The sequence below is a fragment of the Salmo salar genome, chromosome 01 (assembly GCF_965601325.2).
Source record: "Salmo salar chromosome 01, fSalSal1, whole genome shotgun sequence".
NCBI lineage: Eukaryota > Metazoa > Chordata > Actinopteri > Salmoniformes > Salmonidae > Salmo > Salmo salar.
The window spans coordinates 104,530,001-104,548,584 of NC_138291.1; the positions used below are offsets into that span (position 1 = coordinate 104,530,001).

General features: G+C 46.7%; 1 protein-coding gene across 3 annotated transcripts in view; it reads left to right on the forward strand.

Annotated features, from left to right (window-relative positions):
- LOC106593427 (lysosomal cobalamin transport escort protein LMBD1) overlaps positions 1-18,584 on the forward strand; it is a 204,605-nt gene that overhangs the window by 100,432 nt on the left and 85,589 nt on the right. For all 3 annotated transcript variants that reach the window (XM_045687124.2, XM_045687128.2, XM_045687126.2), the window contains exon 8: positions 17,575-17,700. In XM_045687124.2, coding sequence (XP_045543080.1) covers positions 17,575-17,700 — 126 coding nt within the window. The remainder of the gene's footprint in view (positions 1-17,574; positions 17,701-18,584) is intronic.

The following is an 18,584-nucleotide window of genomic DNA, read 5'->3' on the forward strand; positions in this document are numbered from 1 at the left end:
GCAGCCGTCATACCGCTCAGGAAGGAGACGCGTTCTGTCTCCTAGAGATGAACGTGCTTTGGTGCAAAAAGTGCAATTCAATCCCAGAACAACAACAAAGGACCTTGTGAAGATGCTGGAGGAAACGGGTACAAAAGTATCTATATCCACAGTAAAACGAGTCCTATATTGACATAACCTGAAAGGTCGCTCAGCAAGGAAGAAGCCACTGCTCCAAAACCGCCATAAAAAAGCCAGACTACGGTTTGCAACTGCACATGGGGACAAAGATCGTACTTTTTGGAGAAATGTCCTCTGGTCTGATGAAAAAAAATAGAACTGTTTGGCCGTAATGACCATCGTTATGTTTGGAGGATAAAGGGGAATGCTTGCAAGCTGAAGAACACCATCCCAACTGTGAAGCACGGTGGGTGGCAGCATCATGTTGTGGGGGTGCTTTGCTGCAGGAGGGACTGGTCCACTTCACAAAATATATAGCATCATGAGGATGGAAAATTATGTGTATATATTGAAGCAACATCTCAAGACATCTGTCAGGAGGTTCATGCTTGGTCGCAAATGGATCTTCCAAATGGACAATGACCCCAAGCATACTTCCAAAGTAGAGGCAAAATTGCTTAAGGACAACAAAGTCAAGGTATTGGAGTGGCCATCACAAAGCCCTGACCTCAGATCCTGTAGAAAATGTTTGGGCAGAACTGAAAAAGCGTGTGCGAGCAAGGAGGCCCACAAACCTGACTCAGTTACACCAGCTCTGTCAGGAGGAATGGGCAAAATGCACCCAGTTTATTGTGGGAAGCTTGTGGAAGGCTACCTGAAACATTTGACCCAAGATAAACAATTTAAAGGCAATGCTACCAAATACTAATTGAGTGAATGTAAACTTCTGATTTGGCTAAATAATGAATGAAGTTCATGGTTTCAGGTATTCAATTTATTGTCAAATGTCACATTTTTTTTCTTAGAATGCACTAATATATTTTCTTATTGTATCTGGATTTTCCACCACAAAAATGTTAAATTAAAGACAGTTATGTGTGTCATATTTGCATAAATGCACCAGGTGTATTTGCATATATTAATAATTGAACATCAAGGGGTGGAGCTAGGCTGCAACCACCAAACAACTGCTCTGTCTACTCTACCTGCGCTGACCTGCGCTGTCTAGACTGCCTCATTAATTACTGTTGTCACGTTCTCAGGCATTATTAAACAAGTATGTCAAGGAAGATACCCATGGGATTTAAAATCAAAACGCTTGGCTATTACACCTATCTAAACATACTTTAAATTGTTTGTGAGATCAGATATAATATCACTATCATCCCAGTCTTCATTTTTGGAAGTTTCTTTCATTTCAGCGCATCTAACTAGTAATCATTCCAACTGTATTAAATTATAACTTTTTTCAATTCACTTTTTTCAAAAAATGAAAACATCAAAATGAAGTTCAGTTCTCTTTCTTGTGATGTTCAGTAAGTGTCAGAGGGTGCGTTAAATCCCAAGAGGAAGCATGAGCGTTCTTATAGAATCAACGGAAAGACGATGTATCCCGTTGAGCCCATTACAGCCATTACTAGGTGTGTTTGACAGGTCATTACAAACATTTCCACGGTCGCAACGTTAACGGGAAAAAAACGACAGACACGAGTATGAAAGAGTCGCAGGAGTAAAAGGAAAGCAATCAATCCAGCGAGATTTAAGTGACAAGTGGATTTTGCACCCCTCAAACACAGGAAATAGACAGATCCTCAGGTGGGATGCGTGTTGCTACACACACACACACACACACACACACACACACATATATATAAATAAATATAAATAATGCCTTTAATGCTGTTATTCAAGTAATGACATGTCGTCCCCCATTGAAAGCAGTCCAGGCCTCTTTGTATAAACAATACACAGTCACATAGATTGAGTTTCTAAAGAGCCTATCTCTCTTTAAAGATGTATGATCCTGCTCAGCAGGGATTTAACCCCACTGTTCTGTTCTCTCTGCTTCACTTTACTTTCTTACTGTCCTTCTTTAAAGAGTGGATAATTACACTGGCCACTTTTTATTTTTATTTAACCTTTATTTAACTATTAGTCAGTTAAGAACTAATTCTTATTTACAATGACGGCCTACCCCGACCAAACCCTAACCCGGACGACGCTGAGCCAATTGTGCGCCGCCCTATGGGACTCCCAATCACGGCCGGTTGTGATACAGCCTGGAATCAAATCAGGGTCTGTAGTGACGCCTCTAGCACTGAGATGCAGTGCCTTAGACCACTGCACCACACGGGAGCTTCTGGAGGATAGAGATGTTGCCTGCGTTCCAAATGGCACCTCATTCCCTATTTAGTGCACTACTTTTGACCAGAGCCTAAAATAGTGCCCTAAGTCATATAGGGAATAGGGTGCCATTTGGGATGCAGACGTTGCTGGTCTTTCCAGCTTTGCTGGGTTGTGACCCCATGTTGTTAAAGAGCCTTGGGGAGAGAGGCCTGCAGGAAATCAAATCTCCCAACAAGCTTTGTGTTTTGATGTGCTGTGTTGTGATGCTGAGTCAATCACACAAATAGGCTTCCTTGTGGGAGACAAATCAGAGGCTGGGAGTTCTCTCTTTCATTCTCTCTCTTTTTCTTTCTATTTCTCTCTGTCTCTCTGTCTGCTCTATCTATCTATCTATCTATCTATCTATCTATCTATCTATCTATCTATCTATCTATCTATCTATCTATCTATCTATCTATCTATCTATCTATCTATCTATCTATCTATCTATCTATCTATCTATCTATCTATCTATCTATCTATCTATCTATCTATCTATCTATACAAAAAAATAAAGGGAACACTTAAACAACACATCCTTGATCTGAATGAAAGAAATAATCTTATTAAATACTTTTTTCTTTACATAGTTGAATGTGCTGACAACAAAATCACACAAAAATAATCAATGGAAATCCAATTTATCAACCCATGGAGGTCTGGATTTGGAGTCACACTCAAAATTAAAGTGGAAACCACACTACAGGCTGATCCAACTTTGATGTAATGTCCTTAAAACAAGTCAAAATGAGGCTTAGTAGTGTCGTGTGTTTGGCTATGCCGGATTAAGTGATATGACATGCTAATTTATAAAATGATTTCTCTGTAATTAATATTACCTGATTAAGCTAATCATGTAAATGTAATTAACTAGAAAGTCGGGGCACCACGGAAGAACGTTTATAGAGCCGTTATCTTCCGAATAAACTCTTAAAATACTTTGTAATATTTTACATCGATAGCAGTCAATATTAACCCTTATCTTATTTTCAGTCTCATAATGAAAGTTGTAAATTCTTGGCTATCTTCACGAACCCTGGCTAACAAGTTGAATCAGCAATACAAAATTGGGTTTAATTATTTATTTACTAAATACCTAACTAATCACACAGAATTACAAATACACAGAATACAATGATGTCATACAGAATTCACCCCTGGTGAACGGAACCTGTATCATGGCTGGTTACACAAAGGAAAGGGGGTTGGGCTTGAATGAAAGAGCGGGAAGATTTAGGAACACAGAAACAGCAGCTATGCTATCGTAAATACATTATCTTATGCATTCTAAATTACCGCCCATTTGGAAAAGGAAAATGCAATAAATATTTACTCTGAGCTGCGCTTCGGTAGATTGGTCGTAGATGCTGGCCGGGTTGGCCAACAGATCTCCCTGTTTTCGGAAGAATGTCAATGGTTGTTAAACTGGATCCATCGTCCGTCCTTTCCTAGCCCACGTTAGCAGCGGCCGCTGCTAACTCAACGGCTAGGAAGTATCACTTCTGTAGTGAATAAGCTCAAAATTCATACCATTCGCCACCAAAGCTCACGCCGAGGTTGGCTTAGTTCTGTCCTTGACATGTGTGTCCTTCTAACGTAGAGGCTGCAGACCTCCCGTACTGGAACAACCTGGTTATCTTTTCGTCAAAGGCTTATATAGTGGAGAGGGGGAGGGAGGTGTTTCATCGTTTATAACCCCTGTCTCTTCACAGGGTTGGGCCACTGATCAAGCAGGGCACTTTCCTTATGAAAACCCAATTCTCTCATTTGGAAGCTAAAATTATATTTAATCTCCTAACAAACAATTTCAATATCAAACATTTCAATTGCATAACAATTCCATGTTACTCTGATAACTAGAGAGTGTATACTTTCTCAGGTACCATTTATGTCGTCCTGTCATCAGTCATAATGTCTCAGATGACAACCGAACTGACATACATACTTATTACGTTATCAAGCATATTTCCAACTGATTTTATTACCGAAATATGGTTCCTTTCCCCATTTGTTTGATGTTCCCAGACTCTCTATATTTAACAGGACAGCAGTCCTTCAGTAGGGTCAGTAAGAGAGGGGAAGGGAGAAAGGTAGTTATGGGGGGGGGGGGGGGGTCATAAACCTTACCCACAGGCCAACGTCATGACAGTAGTGTGTGTGGCCTCTACGTGCCTGTATGACCTCCCTACAACGCCTGGGCATGCTCCTGATGAGGTGGCGGATGGTCTCCTGTGGGATCTCCTCCCAGACCTGGACTAAAGCATCCGCCAAGTCCTGGACAGTCTGTGGTGCAACGTGGCGTTGGTGGATGGAGCGAGACATGATGTCCCAGATGTGCTCAATTGGATTCAGGTCTGGGGAACGGGCGGGCCAGTCCATAGCATCAATGCCTTCCTCTTGCAGGAACTGCTGACACACTCCAGCCACATGAGGTCTAGCATTGTCTTGCATTCGGAGGAACCCAGGGCCAACCGCACCAGCATATGGTCTCACAAGGGGTCTGAGGATCTCATCTCGGTACCTAATGGCAGTCAGGCTACCTCTGGCGAGCACATGGAGGGCTGTACGGCCCCCCAAAGAAATGCCACCCCACACCATGACTGACCCACCGCCAAACCGGTCATGCTGGAGGATGTTGCAGGCAGCAGAACGTTCTCCACGGCGTCTCCAGACTCTGTCACGTCTGTCACGTGCTCAGTGTGAACCTGCTTTCATCTGTGAAGAGCACAGGGCGCCAGTGGCGAATTTGCCAATCTTGGTGTTCTCTGGCAAATGCCAGCACAACCCCCACCTGTGGACGTCGGGCCCTCATACCACCCTCATGGAGTCTGTTTCTGACCGTTTGAGCAGACACATGCACATTTGTGGCCTGCTGGAGGTCATTTTGCAGGGCTCTGGCAGTGCTCCTTCTGCTCCTCCTTGCACAAAGGAAGAGGGAGCGGTCCTGCTGCTGGGTTGTTGCCCTCCTACGGCCTCCTCCACGTCTCTTGATGTACTGGCCTGTCTCCTGGTAGCGCCTCCATGCTCTAGACACTATGCTGACAGACACAGCAAACCTTCTTGCCACAGCTCGCATTGATGTGCCATCCTGGATGAGCTGCACTACCTGAGCCACTTGTGTGGGTTGTAGACTCCGTCTCACGCTAACACTAGAGTGAAAGCACCGCCAGCATTCAAAAGTGACCAAAACATCAGCCAGGAAGCATAGGAACTGAGAAGTTGTCTGTGGTCCCCACCTGCCGAACCACTCCTTTATTGGGGGTGTCTAGCTAATTGCCTATAATTTCCACCTGTTGTCTATTCCATTTGCACAACAGCATGTGAAATTTATTGTCAATCAGTGTTGCTTCCTAAGTGGACAGTTTGATTTCACAGAAGTGTGATTGACTTGGAGTTACATTGTGTTGTTTAAGTGTTCCCTTTATTTTTTTGAGCAGTGTGTATATATATATATATTGCTCTCTCTCTCTCTCTCACACCCTTTTATCTTCTGTTCACCCTCTCTCCTCTCTCTCCTCTCTCTCCTCTGTTCATAGGGAGAGAATGCTGCAGAATCCCCTACTCTCCTTCACTCCTCTCTCCTCTCACCCTGGTCTCTCCATACTAGAGTCCTCTCTCCTCTCACCCTGGTCTCTCCATACTGGAGTCCTCTCTCCCTCTCCTCTCACCCTGGTCTCTCCATACTAGAGTCCTCTCTCCTCTCACCCTGGTCTCTCCATACTGGAGTCCTCTCTCCTCTCACCCTGGTCTCTCCATACTGGAGTCCTCTCTCCTCTCACCCTGGTCTCTCCATACTGGAGTCCTCTCTCCTCTCACCCTGGTCTCTCCATACTGGAGTCCTCTCTCCTCTCACCCTGGTCTCTCCATACTGGAGTCCTCTCTCCTCTCACCCTGGTCTCTCCATACTGGAGTCCTCTCTCCTCCCACCCTGGTCTCTCCATACTGGAGTCCTCTCTCCTCCCACCCTGGTCTCTCCATACTGGAGTCCTCTCTCCCTCTCCTCTCACCCTGGTCTCTCCATACTGGAGTCCTCTCTCCTCTCACCCTGGTCTCTCCATACTGGAGTCCTCTCTCCTCTCACCCTGGTCTCTCCATACTGGAGTCCTCTCTCCTCTCACCCTGGTCTCTCCATACTGGAGTCCTCTCTCCTCTCACCCTGGTCTCTCCATACTGGAGTCCTCTCTCCTCCCACCCTGGTCTCTCCATACTGGAGTCCTCTCTCCTCTCACCCTGGTCTCTCCATACTGGAGTCCTCTCTCCTCTCACCCTGGTCTCTCCATACTGGAGTCCTCTCTCCTCTCACCCTGGTCTCTCCATACTGGAGTCCTCTCTCCTCTCACCCTGGTCTCTCCATACTGGAGTCCTCTCTCCTCTCACCCTGGTCTCTCCATACTGGAGTCCCCTCTCCTCTCACCCTGGTCTCTCCATACTGGAGTCCTCTCTCCTCTCACCCTGGTCTCTCCATACTGGAGTCCTCTCTCCTCTCACCCTGGTCTCTCCATACTGGAGTCCTCTCTCCTCTCACCCTGGTCTCTCCATACTGGAGTCCTCTCTCCTCTCACCCTGGTCTCTCCATACTGGAGTCCTCTCTCCTCTCACCCTGGTCTCTCCATACTGGAGTCCTCTCTCCCTCTCCTCTCACCCTGGTCTCTCCATACTGGAGTCCTCTCTCCCTCTCCTCTCACCCTGGTCTCTCCATACTAGAGTCCTCTCTCCTCTCACCCTGGTCTCTCCATACTGGAGTCCTCTCTCCTCTCACCCTGGTCTCTCCATACTGGAGTCCTCTCTCCTCCCACCCTGGTCTCTCCATACTGGAGTCCTCTCTCCTCTCACCCTGGTCTCTCCATAGTGGAGTCCTCTCTCCTCTCACCCTGGTCTCTCCATACTGGAGTCCTCTCTCCTCCCACCCTGGTCTCTCCATACTGGAGTCCTCTCTCCTCTCACCCTGGTCTCTCCATACTGGAGTCCTCTCTCCCTCTCCTCTCACCCTGGTCTCTCCATACTGGAGTCCTCTCTCCTCTCACCCTGGTCTCTCCATACTGGAGTCCTCTCTCCTCTCACCCTGGTCTCTCCATACTGGAGTCCTCTCTCCTCCCACCCTGGTCTCTCCATACTGGAGTCCTCTCTCCTCTCACCCTGGTCTCTCCATACTGGAGTCCTCTCTCCTCTCACCCTGGTCTCTCCATACTGGAGTCCTCTCTCCTCTCACCCTGGTCTCTCCATACTGGAGTCCTCTCTCCTCCCACCCTGGTCTCTCCATAGTGGAGTCCTTTCTCCCACTCCAGCCCAGCCTCCAGTCCTCACCACAGCCTCTCTGTGTTTCTACAGGGTCCATGTGATTTATCACTGCAGCTGTGTTATTATTCTGCATGATTAACCTAATGGAACCTAAGTGACAGGTCCCGTATCCTCCATGACAATGCAGGGTTTATTTATCACTAGTGTTAGTGCCGAGGTGGCCACTCCCCCCTTAATTCAAACAACGGGCCCTGCCCAGGGTGTATATAAACTGTGCTATGTAACTCCCTAACACTGCTGGTCTGCTCTCTCTCTCTGCTACAGCCCAGGGTGTATATAAACTGTCCTATGTAACTCCCTAACACTGCTGGTCTCTCTCTATCTCTGCTACAGCCCAGGGTGTATATAAACTGTGCTATGTAACTCCCTAACACTGCTGGTCTCTCTCTCTCTCTCTCTCTGCTACAGCCCAGGGTGTATATAAACTGTGCTATGTAACTCCCTAACACTGCTGGTCTGCTCTCTCTCTCTGCTACAGCCCAGGGTGTATATAAACTGTGCTATGTAACTCCCTTACAAAGCAGCTCTCTCTCTCTCTCTCTCTCTCTCTCTCTCTCTCTCTCTCTCTCTCTCTCTCTCTCTCTCTCTGCTACAGCCAGTCCCAGACTGGTGAATACACTTTAACTAAATTCAAGAGTAAGCAAGTTGTAACCTGCACAACAGTGTTTTTCGGCCAACACAACACTTTCTGAGGCGTGAGCAAATTAATATTTGACCACAGCAGATGCAGAATGGAGCGATCACCTATTATGTGGATCTAACCAGGGCCTTCTGGCTACTGTTAGAGGCCAGAGAACGTATTCACTGTGTCTCAGAGTAGGAGTGCTGATCTAGGATCAGTTAAGCCTTTTAGATCATAATGAATAAGATCATATGAACAGGGGGGACCCGGGTCTTTATCCACAAGGCATCTCAGAGTAGGAGGGCTAATCTAGGATCAGTTAAGCCTCTTAGATCATAATCAATAAGTGAGATAGGCACCTGATCCTAGATAACTGGCATCTCTGTTCTGTTCTGTACCTGATCCCAGATCACTAGCCTCTCTGTTATGTTATGTACCTGATCCTAGATCACTCGTCTCTCTGTTATGTTCTGTACCTAATCGTAGATAACTAGCCTCTCTGTTCTGTGCTTGATCCTAGATCACTAGCCTCTCTGTTCTGTTCTGTACCTGATCCTAGGTCACTAGCCTCTCTCTTCTGTTCTGTACCTGATCCCAGATCACTAGCCTCTCTGTTATGTTATGTACCTGATCCTAGATCACTCGTCTCTCTGTTATGTTCTGTACCTGATCCTAGATCACTCGTCTCTCTGTTCTGTGCCTGATCCTAGATCACTAGCCTCTCTGTTCTGTTCTGTACCTGATCCCAGATCACTAGCCTCTCTGTTCTGTACCTGATCCCAGATCACTAGCCTCTCTGTTCTGTACCTGATCCCAGATCACTAGCCTCTGTTCTGTACCTGATCCCAGATCACTAGCCTCTCTGTTCTGTTCTGTACCTGATCCTAGATCACTAGCCTCTGTTCTGTTCTGTACCTGATCCTAGATCACTAGCCTCTGTTCTGTTCTGTACCTGATCCCAGATCACTAGCCTCTCTGTTCTGTACCTGATCCTAGATCACTAGCCTCTATTCTGTTCTGTACCTGATCCTAGATCACTAGCCTCTCTGTTCTGTACCTGATCCTAGATCACTAGCCTCTCTGTTCTGTACCTGATCCTAGATCACTAGCCTCTCTGTTCTGTTCTGTACCTGGACATAGTAGCTGTTGACATCACAGACACATGTTCAACCATGACCTCAACTAGTGTAAGTCACACTGCATGTTCTCAGCTAAGCAAAGCCTACGGTCAATCAATCCCGATGACATCATCATTAGACCTGTGTTTATGCCCTCGCTGTACTTTAGCACTTCAACAAGTTATGGTACTTTACTGTCTATCTATCTAGCTTGTGAATGACATGAAGGATGCAGACTTTTCATGTCTGATAAAAACACATCTCACACTGTATCAAACCATTGAAAAGGATGGTGATGGCATTAGTATAGTCTTATAACCATGATAATCAAAACCATCAATGTTCTATTCCTATTTCCCTATATAATGCGCTACGTTTGACCAGGGCCCATACACTGTGTATGTAAGAAATAGGGTCCCATTTGGGACGTAGGCTGAGTGAGTCTGCCTCTCACCTTAGTACAATGGTATTATGTTGCTGCTACCTACACAGTGACATATCACTGGTTTATGTTGCTGCCATCTTCACAGTGACATACCACTGGTATTATGTTGCTGCTACCTTCACAGTGACATACCACTGGTATTATGTCGATGCTGCTACCTACACAGTGACATACCACTGGTATTATGTTGCTGCTACCTACACAGTGACATACCACTGGTATTATGTTGATGCTGCTACCTTCACAGTGACATACCACTGGTATTATGTTTCTGCTACCTTCACAGTAACATACCACTGGTATTATGTTGCTGCTACCTACACAGTGACATACCACTTGTATTATGTTGCTTCAACCTTCACAGTGACATACCACTGGTATTATGCTGCTGCTACCTACACATTGACATACCACTGGTGTTATGCTGCTGCTACCTACACAGTGACATACCAATGGTGTTATGCTGCTGCTACCTACACAGTGACATACCAATGGTATTATGTTGCTGCTACCTACACAGTGACATACCACTGGTATTATGTTTCTGCTACCTTCACAGTGACATACCAATGGTATTATGTTGCTGCTACCTTCACAGTGACATACCACTGGTATTATGTTGCTGCTACCTTCACAGTGACATACCACTGGTATTATGCTGCTGCTACCTTCACAGTGACATACCACTGGTATTATGCTGCTGCTACCTTCACAGTGACATACCACTGGTATTATGCTGCTGCTACCTTCACAGTGACATACCACTGGTATTATGTTGCTGCTACCTTCACAGTGACATACCACTGGTATTATGTTGCTGCTACCTTCACAGTGACATACCACTGGTATTATGCTGCTGCTACCTTCACAGTGACATACCACTGGTATTATGTTGCTGCTACCTTCACAGTGACATACCACTGGTATTTTGCTGCTACTACCTTCACAGTGACATACCACTGGTATTATGTTGCTGCTACCTTCACAGTGACATACCACTGGTATTATGTTGCTGCTACCTTCACAGTGACATACCACTGGTATTATGTTGCTGCTACCTTCACAGTGACATACCACACACAATCTGATACCTACTTCTTGTAAACAAGCCACACGCTCCTGTTACGTTGCTTGTTTCATAATATTTGACTTGGATTCTGTGGGTGTAGGTCCAAATCCATAAAAAATAGTTCATAGGTTACATTTCAACCTGAACCACTCCAAAATGTATCTATCTCTCCTAAATGAATTTATTTCTCCGACAGATTTTTGGGAAATTCCATGAAAATGCTACGCCGTTTATCGAACCACTCACTCTGTGAATCAGTGCTCGTTTAATACGCCTTCGGGTTCCATTTCACCTTTCAGATGACATTACAATGAAAATGATCGGCACAGTGACTTTTTAATCCGTCTATTATATTTCCATATGCATATGGCAGTATATCACAGTCCCAGACTACCCGACTCTGTGTTCCACTGAGGTAGTTGCATATCGGAGTAGACGAGGGCCGTCACCAGCGGAGGCTGCTGATGGGAGGACGGCTTATAATAATGGCTGGAACGGAGTCAATGGAATGACATCATACCATGTGTTTTGATGTATTTCATATCATTCCACTAATTCCACTCCAGCAATTACCACGTGCCTGTCCTCCCCAATTAAGGTGCCATCAACCTCCTGTGGGCCTCATCCAGTCCTGTACGGTGGCCATATTAGGACATCCTTAGCCTCAAGTGGATTGACTCAAGCAGGGGTGAGGGCTCTGGGGTGAAGTTTCCTGTAGATACAGATCAAGGATCAGTTTAATGTCCCCCACTCCTAACCTGAACCACTAGTGGGGAAAGTGCCAGGTCATCCTCTGGGGGAAACTTCACCCTACAGGTCTAATGGTGTCTGAAAACCAGCAGTCTCATGTGTCTGATCACTGAAGTCCTCTCTTGCTTGATTTAAAAGCCTGGCTAGCACAGTGACTTATGGCTCTGATGCCCCCCCTCCTCTCTCTCCTCCTCTCCCCTCCTTCCATCCTTCCCTCGCTCTTACATCGCCGGCGTTAAGACGCTGATGGGGGAAAGAACAGGTGAGGAGATTCATTTCTTTGGATCTAATCAGAGGCCAGTAAATTGACCTGGGATAGACCAGGGCTTCTGGGTGAATTAGAGAGGGAGGGTACATCCCAAATGGTGTCCTATTGCCTATAAAGTCAACTACTTTTGACCAGGTCATTTAGGGCTGTGGTCAACATTAGTGTACTATATAGGGGAAGGATGCCCTCTGGGACACATCCAGGGAGGTTGTCACTTTTAAACTTTTTATTTTAATATTCCTAACTGTATTGTACCGCAGGGATCATCAACTAGATTGAGCCGCGAACCGATTTGTTTCTGGAGCGGATGGTCCGGGGTCCGCAGCATAATTACTAGTTATTTGTAAGCTGGCAAATGGACAGCGAGAAACCCAAACAAATATGTTTCACTAAAATATAACAATTTCAAACCATGCTTACATTTGCATACCATCCCATGTGTCTCTCTATTATGCTTGGGAATACTGGGGAACAGATTTCTTCAATTAAAATCATTAGCTGATTTCCTGGTGTTTTTAGTGTATGTCCAATAATTATTATTTTTTGCTCAAAAAACTTGGAGGGTCAAATAAATCCATGGGCTGCTTAGAGAGACCCGCCCCTCCTCTCCTAAGAGAGACCCCCCCCATCTCCTCTCCTAACAGAGACCCCCCTCTCCTCTCTTATCAGAGACCTCCTCTCTTATCAGAGACCCCCTCTCCTCTCCTTTCCGAAGAGAGACCCCCCTCTCCTCTCTTATCAGAGACCGCCTAACAGAGACCCACCCTCTCCTAACAGAGACCTAAGAGAGGCCCCCCCTCCTCTCTCCGAAGAGAGATCCCCCCCGCTCCTCCCCTAAGAGAGATCCCCCCGCTCCTCCCCTAAGAGACCCCCCCCGCTCCTCCCCTAAGAGACCCCCCCGCTCCTCCCCTAAGAGACCCCCCCGCTCCTCCCCTAAGAGACCCCCCCGCTCCTCCCCTAAGAGACCCCCCCACTCCTCCCCTAAGAGACCCCCCCACTCCTCCCCTAAGAGATCCCCCCGCTCCTCCCCTAAGAGAGATCCCCCCGCTCCTCCCCTAAGAGATCCCCCCGCTCCTCCCCTAAGAGATCCCCCCTCTCCTCCCCTAAGAGAGACCCCCCCGCTCCTCCCCTAAGAGACCCCCCGCTCCTCCCCTAAGAGATCCCCCCGCTCCTCCCCTAAGAGAGACCCCCCCGCTCCTCCCCTAAGAGAGACCCCCCGCTCCTCCCCGAAGAGAGATCCCCCCCGCTCCTCCCCTAAGAGACCCCCCCGCTCCTCCCCTAAGAGAGACCCCCCGCTCCTCCCCTAAGAGATCCCCCCGCTCCTCCCCTAAGAGATCCCCCCTCTCCTCCCCTAAGAGATCCCCCCGCTCCTCCCCTAAGAGAGATCCCCCCGCTCCTCCCCTAAGAGATCCCCCCACCCGCTCCTCCCCTAAGAGAGACCCCCCCGCTCCTCCCCTAAGAGAGATCCCCCCGCTCCTCCCCTAAGAGATCCCCCCCGCTCCTCCCCTAAGAGAGATCCCCCCGCTCCTCCCCTCAGAGAGAACCCTCCGCTCCTCCCCTAAGAGAGCCCCCCGCTCCTCCCCTAAGAGAGCCCCCCGCTCCTCCCCTAAGAGATCCCTCCGCTCCTCCCCTAAGAGATCCCTCCGCTCCTCCCCTAAGAGATCCCTCCGCTCCTCCCCTAAGAGAGATCCCTCCGCTCCTCCCCTAAGAGATCCCCCCGCTCCTCCCCTAAGAGATCTTCCCGCTCCTCCCCTAAGAGACCCCCCCGCTCCTCCCCTAAGAGACCCCCCCGCTCCTCCCCTAAGAGACCCCCCCGCTCCTCCCCTAAGAGAGATCCCCCCGCTCCTCCCCTAAGAGAAATCCCCCCGCTCCTCCCCTAAGAGATCCCCCCCGCTCTTCCCCTAAGAGATCCCCCCGCTCCTCCCCTAAGAGAGATCCCCCGCTCCTCCCCTAAGAGTGATCCCCCCGCTCCTCCCCTAAGAGATCCCCCCGCTCCTTCCCTAAGAGATCCACCCGCTCCTCCCCTAAGAGAGCCTCCCCCCCCGCCCTAACAGAGACCAGAGAAGGGGACAAAGAGGTGTCTTGTGCCTGGGGTCCGGTCCCTTCTCAATAGCACTCCCTCCCTCAATCAGATAGCTCTCTTTAAGATTCCAGCCAATGATTACACTCTCTCAATATCTACAGACACTTCTATGCTAAAAGTCTCTCTGTATTTTCTACTGTTATTTGTCATGTGTTTTTCCAATGGGTTTAACTCCACCCCCCTCTAGTACTTGTGACTCATGTCAGAGGGTTACAGCTCTGGGCTGGAGAGGAAAAGAGTCAAGGCACCTGTGTCGGTCGGTCGCTTTGGGTTTGTATTTTTCTCATGTTAAGGAGGCAGCACATCGGAGAAGAAGGGATGTGCTTCTCTCTCTCTCTCTCTCTCTCTCTCTCTCTCTCTCTCTCTCTCTCTCTCTCTCTCTCTCTCTCTCACACACACTCCTAGGGATGTGAACAGGGGGACAGGTTCTTCTTTTATGAGCGAGCTGCTTGGTATTCGGGACATGCTTCGGCCTTAAGAGGCCCCGTGATTCATTGCAGGAGGTGCGACACAGCCCCTAGCAGAGATCCATCCACCACAGAAGCTAGGACTAATAATAGGTCTGGCCCTGCCTCATGCCTTCATCCCCTGATGCTCTCCTGCTCTCTCCCTCTAATGTCACCTAACACTCACCAGCCAGTAAAATAGTTTTTTGTGTGGGGGAAAAAGGACTTCAGAGTGATCCAGCATTTCCCTTTTCAGCCTCGGAATGAAACCTTCAATGGAGAGAGGAGGTCGTCAGCCTCTCTTGGCGGTGTGAAGGTGTAATCTCACAAAACGCTCTTTTGTTTTATTATGAAATAGCTGGTAAAATGGCAGCGCCCAGGTTGGTGTTTACACGCAGTACTTGAGTGTGTGTGTGTATGTGTTTGGCATGCCCTTCATTTATTCTCAACATGTATTGATTGGCCGCTGAGCAGGGTATTGGAGAGAGAGATTGCCCTCGCCTCTCATTTTTGATGTTGTTCAAGCATGCTGTATTGTGCCTGCCAGGTGCCTCACTCCACCTCTGCTCCGGCAACACTCTGAATGGGATGTGCTACTGAGCACCCTGAGTCCTTTCTCTCTTTCCTATCCTTTCCCCTCTTTTCTCTCCTTTCCCCTCTTTTCTCTCCTTTCCCCTATTTTCTCTCCTTTCCCCTCTTTTCTCTAATTTCCCCTATTTTCTCTTCTTTCCCCTCTTTTCTCTCATTTCCCCTATTTTCTCTTCTTTCCCCTGTTTTCTCTCATTTCCCCTATTTTCTCTTCTTTCCCCTGTTTTCTCTCATTTCCCCTCTTTTCTCTCATTTCCTCTCTTTTCTCTCATTTCCTCTCTTTTCTCCCCTTTCCTCCCCTTGCCTCTTATTTCCTCTTTCCTCTCATTTCCTCTTTTCTGTCCTTTCCCCTTTTCTCTCATTTCATCTCTTACCTAGTTTTCTCTCATTTCCTCTCCTTTCCTCTTTCCTCTCATTTTCTCTCCTTTCCTCTCTTTTCTCTCCTTTTCTCTCATTTCCTCTTTTCTGTCCTTTCCCCTCTTTTCCTTTCCTCTCTTTTCTCTCCTCTCCTTTCTTCTCCTTATCTCTCATTTCTCCCCTTTTCTCTCATTTCCTCTTTTCTGTCCTTTCCTCTCTTCTCTCCTTTCCCCTCTTTTCCTTTCATTTCCCCTCTTTCCCCTCTTTCCACTCCTTTCCTCTCCTTTCCTCTCATCTCCTCCTTACCTCTCCTCTCCTTTCCTCTCCTTAATTCTCCTCTCCTTTCCTCTCCTTACCTCTCCTCTCCTTACCTCTCCTTATCTCTCCTTACCTCTCCTTACCTCTCCTTACCTCTCCTTACCTCTCCTTTCTCTCATTTCCTCTCCTTACCTCTCCTTACCTCTCCTTTCCTCTCCTTACCTCCCCTTTCTCTCCTTTCCTCTCCTTACCTCTCCTTTCCTCTCCTTACCTCTCCTCTCTTTTCCTCTCCTTTCCTCTCCTTACCACTCCTTTCCTTTCCTCTCCTATCCTTACCTCTCCTTTCTCTCCTTTCCTCTCCTCTCCTTACCTCTCCTTTCCTTTCCTTTCCTTACCTCTCCTTTCCTCTCCTTACCGCTCCTCTCGTCTCCTCTCCTGTCCTCTCCTTTCCTCTCCTTTCATCTCCTGTCCTGTCCTCTTCTTCCTCTCTTTCTGCTCTTTTCCTGTCTTTTTCTCTCTTTATTTAAGCAAGAGGAATTTGTCTATTGATGTGTTGCAACAGTCCTTATTCAAATAACAGCTGATTTGCAGTTTTTAAAAAGCTATTCCCCCAACGTCCTTTCTTTTTTTATTTCTATTAGTTTATTCATTGTCTCTGTGAATGCTGGAGTGTTCCTCTCTCCTCAGTGCTGTCACTGGGGGGCACTGTTAGGCTGTAAATATCGTCCGGAGCTGCATAGAATGAGAGAGAGAGACAGAAGCCTACATGTCATTTCTCTACACACAAAATGGTTGCTGGCTGCAGATTCACACATAAGCCGCGTGCAGCACAATTGCGAATTGCACCATTTAAAGAATGACATGGAGCCGGAGGGGTACAGCTGTAACGTGATATAGCTGTGTGTGTCTGTGTTATTGCTCCCTATACATCTCCACTCTGTACATTCATGCGTCATGGAGTTTGGGTAGTAGGGGGTAGGTGTGTTCACGTGCTACAGATTCACAGACATTAACGTTACATTAAAGGGCCTTGACACCACTGTAATAATGTGATTGAAACGGTCTGTTTCATGGCTGCGTCCCAAATGGCACCATATTCCCTACATAGTGCACCCCTGTGGGCCCTGGTCAAAAGTAGTGCACTATACCTAATGGAGCGGGGGGGGTCTCTTCGGGACACGGGGGCTTTGTGATTGTTTCAACTGCTGATTGGCTCTTTAACAGGTGTATGTAATGTCAGTGTAGTAATATGGTATTGAAACATCAGTTTTTATTCATTCTCTACAGGCGTATGGTTTGCAGTGGTGGAAAATGTACCAAATTGTCATACTTAGTAAAAGTAAAGATACCTTAAAAGAAAATGACTCAAGTAAAAGTGAAAGTCACCCAGTAAAATACTACTTGAGTAAAAGTCTAAAAGTATTTTGTTTTAAATATACTTAAGTATTACATGTAAATGTAATTGCTAAAATATACTTAAGTATCAAAAATTCCTTATATTAAGCGAACCAGACAGCACGATTTTCTAGATTTTTTTTAATGTATGGATAGCCAGGGGCACACTTCAACACTCAGACATCATTTTCAAACAAAGCATTTGTGTTTAGTGAGTCCTCAGTAGGGATGACCAGGGATGTTCTCTGTTTAGTGTGTGAATTGGACCATGTTACTGTCCTGCTAAGCATTCTAAATGTAACTAGTACTTTTGGGTGTCAGGGAAAATGTAAGGAGTAAAAAGTACATTATTTTCTTTAGGAATGTAGTGAAGTAAAATTAAAAGTTGTCAGAAATATAAATAATTAAGTAAAGTACAGATACCCAAAAAAACGACTAAAGTAGTACTGTAAAGTATTTTTACTTAAGTACTTTACACCACTGATAGTATGTCAGTGCTGCTGTTGAACCAGTACTGTTATTGAAACGTGTGTTTTTTTTCATTCTCTACAGGCGTATGGTATGTCAGTGCTGCCGTTGAACCTGATTAAAGGAACACGCAGTGTGGTGTACGAGCGTCTGGAGAACACTGAAGATATTGAAGAGGTTGAAAACCAGATGGAAAAGATCAAAGCCAAGGTGAGTCTCAGTTATCACCAACGCTGAAAACCCTACAGCTGCATATCTGTTGTGGTGAAAATGTTGTTGTTTTGGGGGGTTAAATAAGGATGGGATGGAATTGGTTATGACCTCTGGCTGCAAGGAATGTGTAAGGAATGTGGAGGTTGATGACTAAAAGCCAGTCTGCCATTGGTCCGTGTTGTAGGTGATGCCACAGAGCTGATGTGAGCTGGTGGCATGCAGCCACACCTGGGTTCAAATACTATTGGAAATCATTTCAAATGCTCTATTTAAGCTTGATTGAGCTTTACTGAGCTTGCATAATTATAACATGTGACAAAGGGTGTTAAAAAACAGAGAGGGGCGTCTCCTCACTCCCCTATCAAAACCCCTTCCTTCCAGAGTCAGACTGTTGAAACTGTAGAACACCTGCAGTCCTCTCATACCTTCAGACTGTTGAAACTGTAGAACACCTGCAGTCCTCACATACCTTCAGACTGTTGAAAATGTAGAACACCTGCAGTCCTCTCATACCTTCAGACTGTTGAAACTGTAGAACACCTGCAGTCCTCACATACCTTCAGACTGTTGAAAATGTAGAACACCTGCAGTCCTCTCATACCTTCAGACTGTTGAAACTGTAGAACACCTGCAGTCCTCTCATACCTTCAGACTGTTGAAACTGTAGAACACCTGCAGTCCTCTCATACCTTCAGACTGTTGAAACTGTAGAACACCTGCAGTCCTCTCATACCTTCAGACTGTTGAAACTGTAGAACACCTGCAGTCCTCTCATACCTTCAGACTGTTGAAACTGTAGAACACCTGCAGTCCTCTCATACCTTCAGACTGTTGAAACTGTAGAACACCTGCAGTCCCCTCATACCTTCAGACTGTTGAAA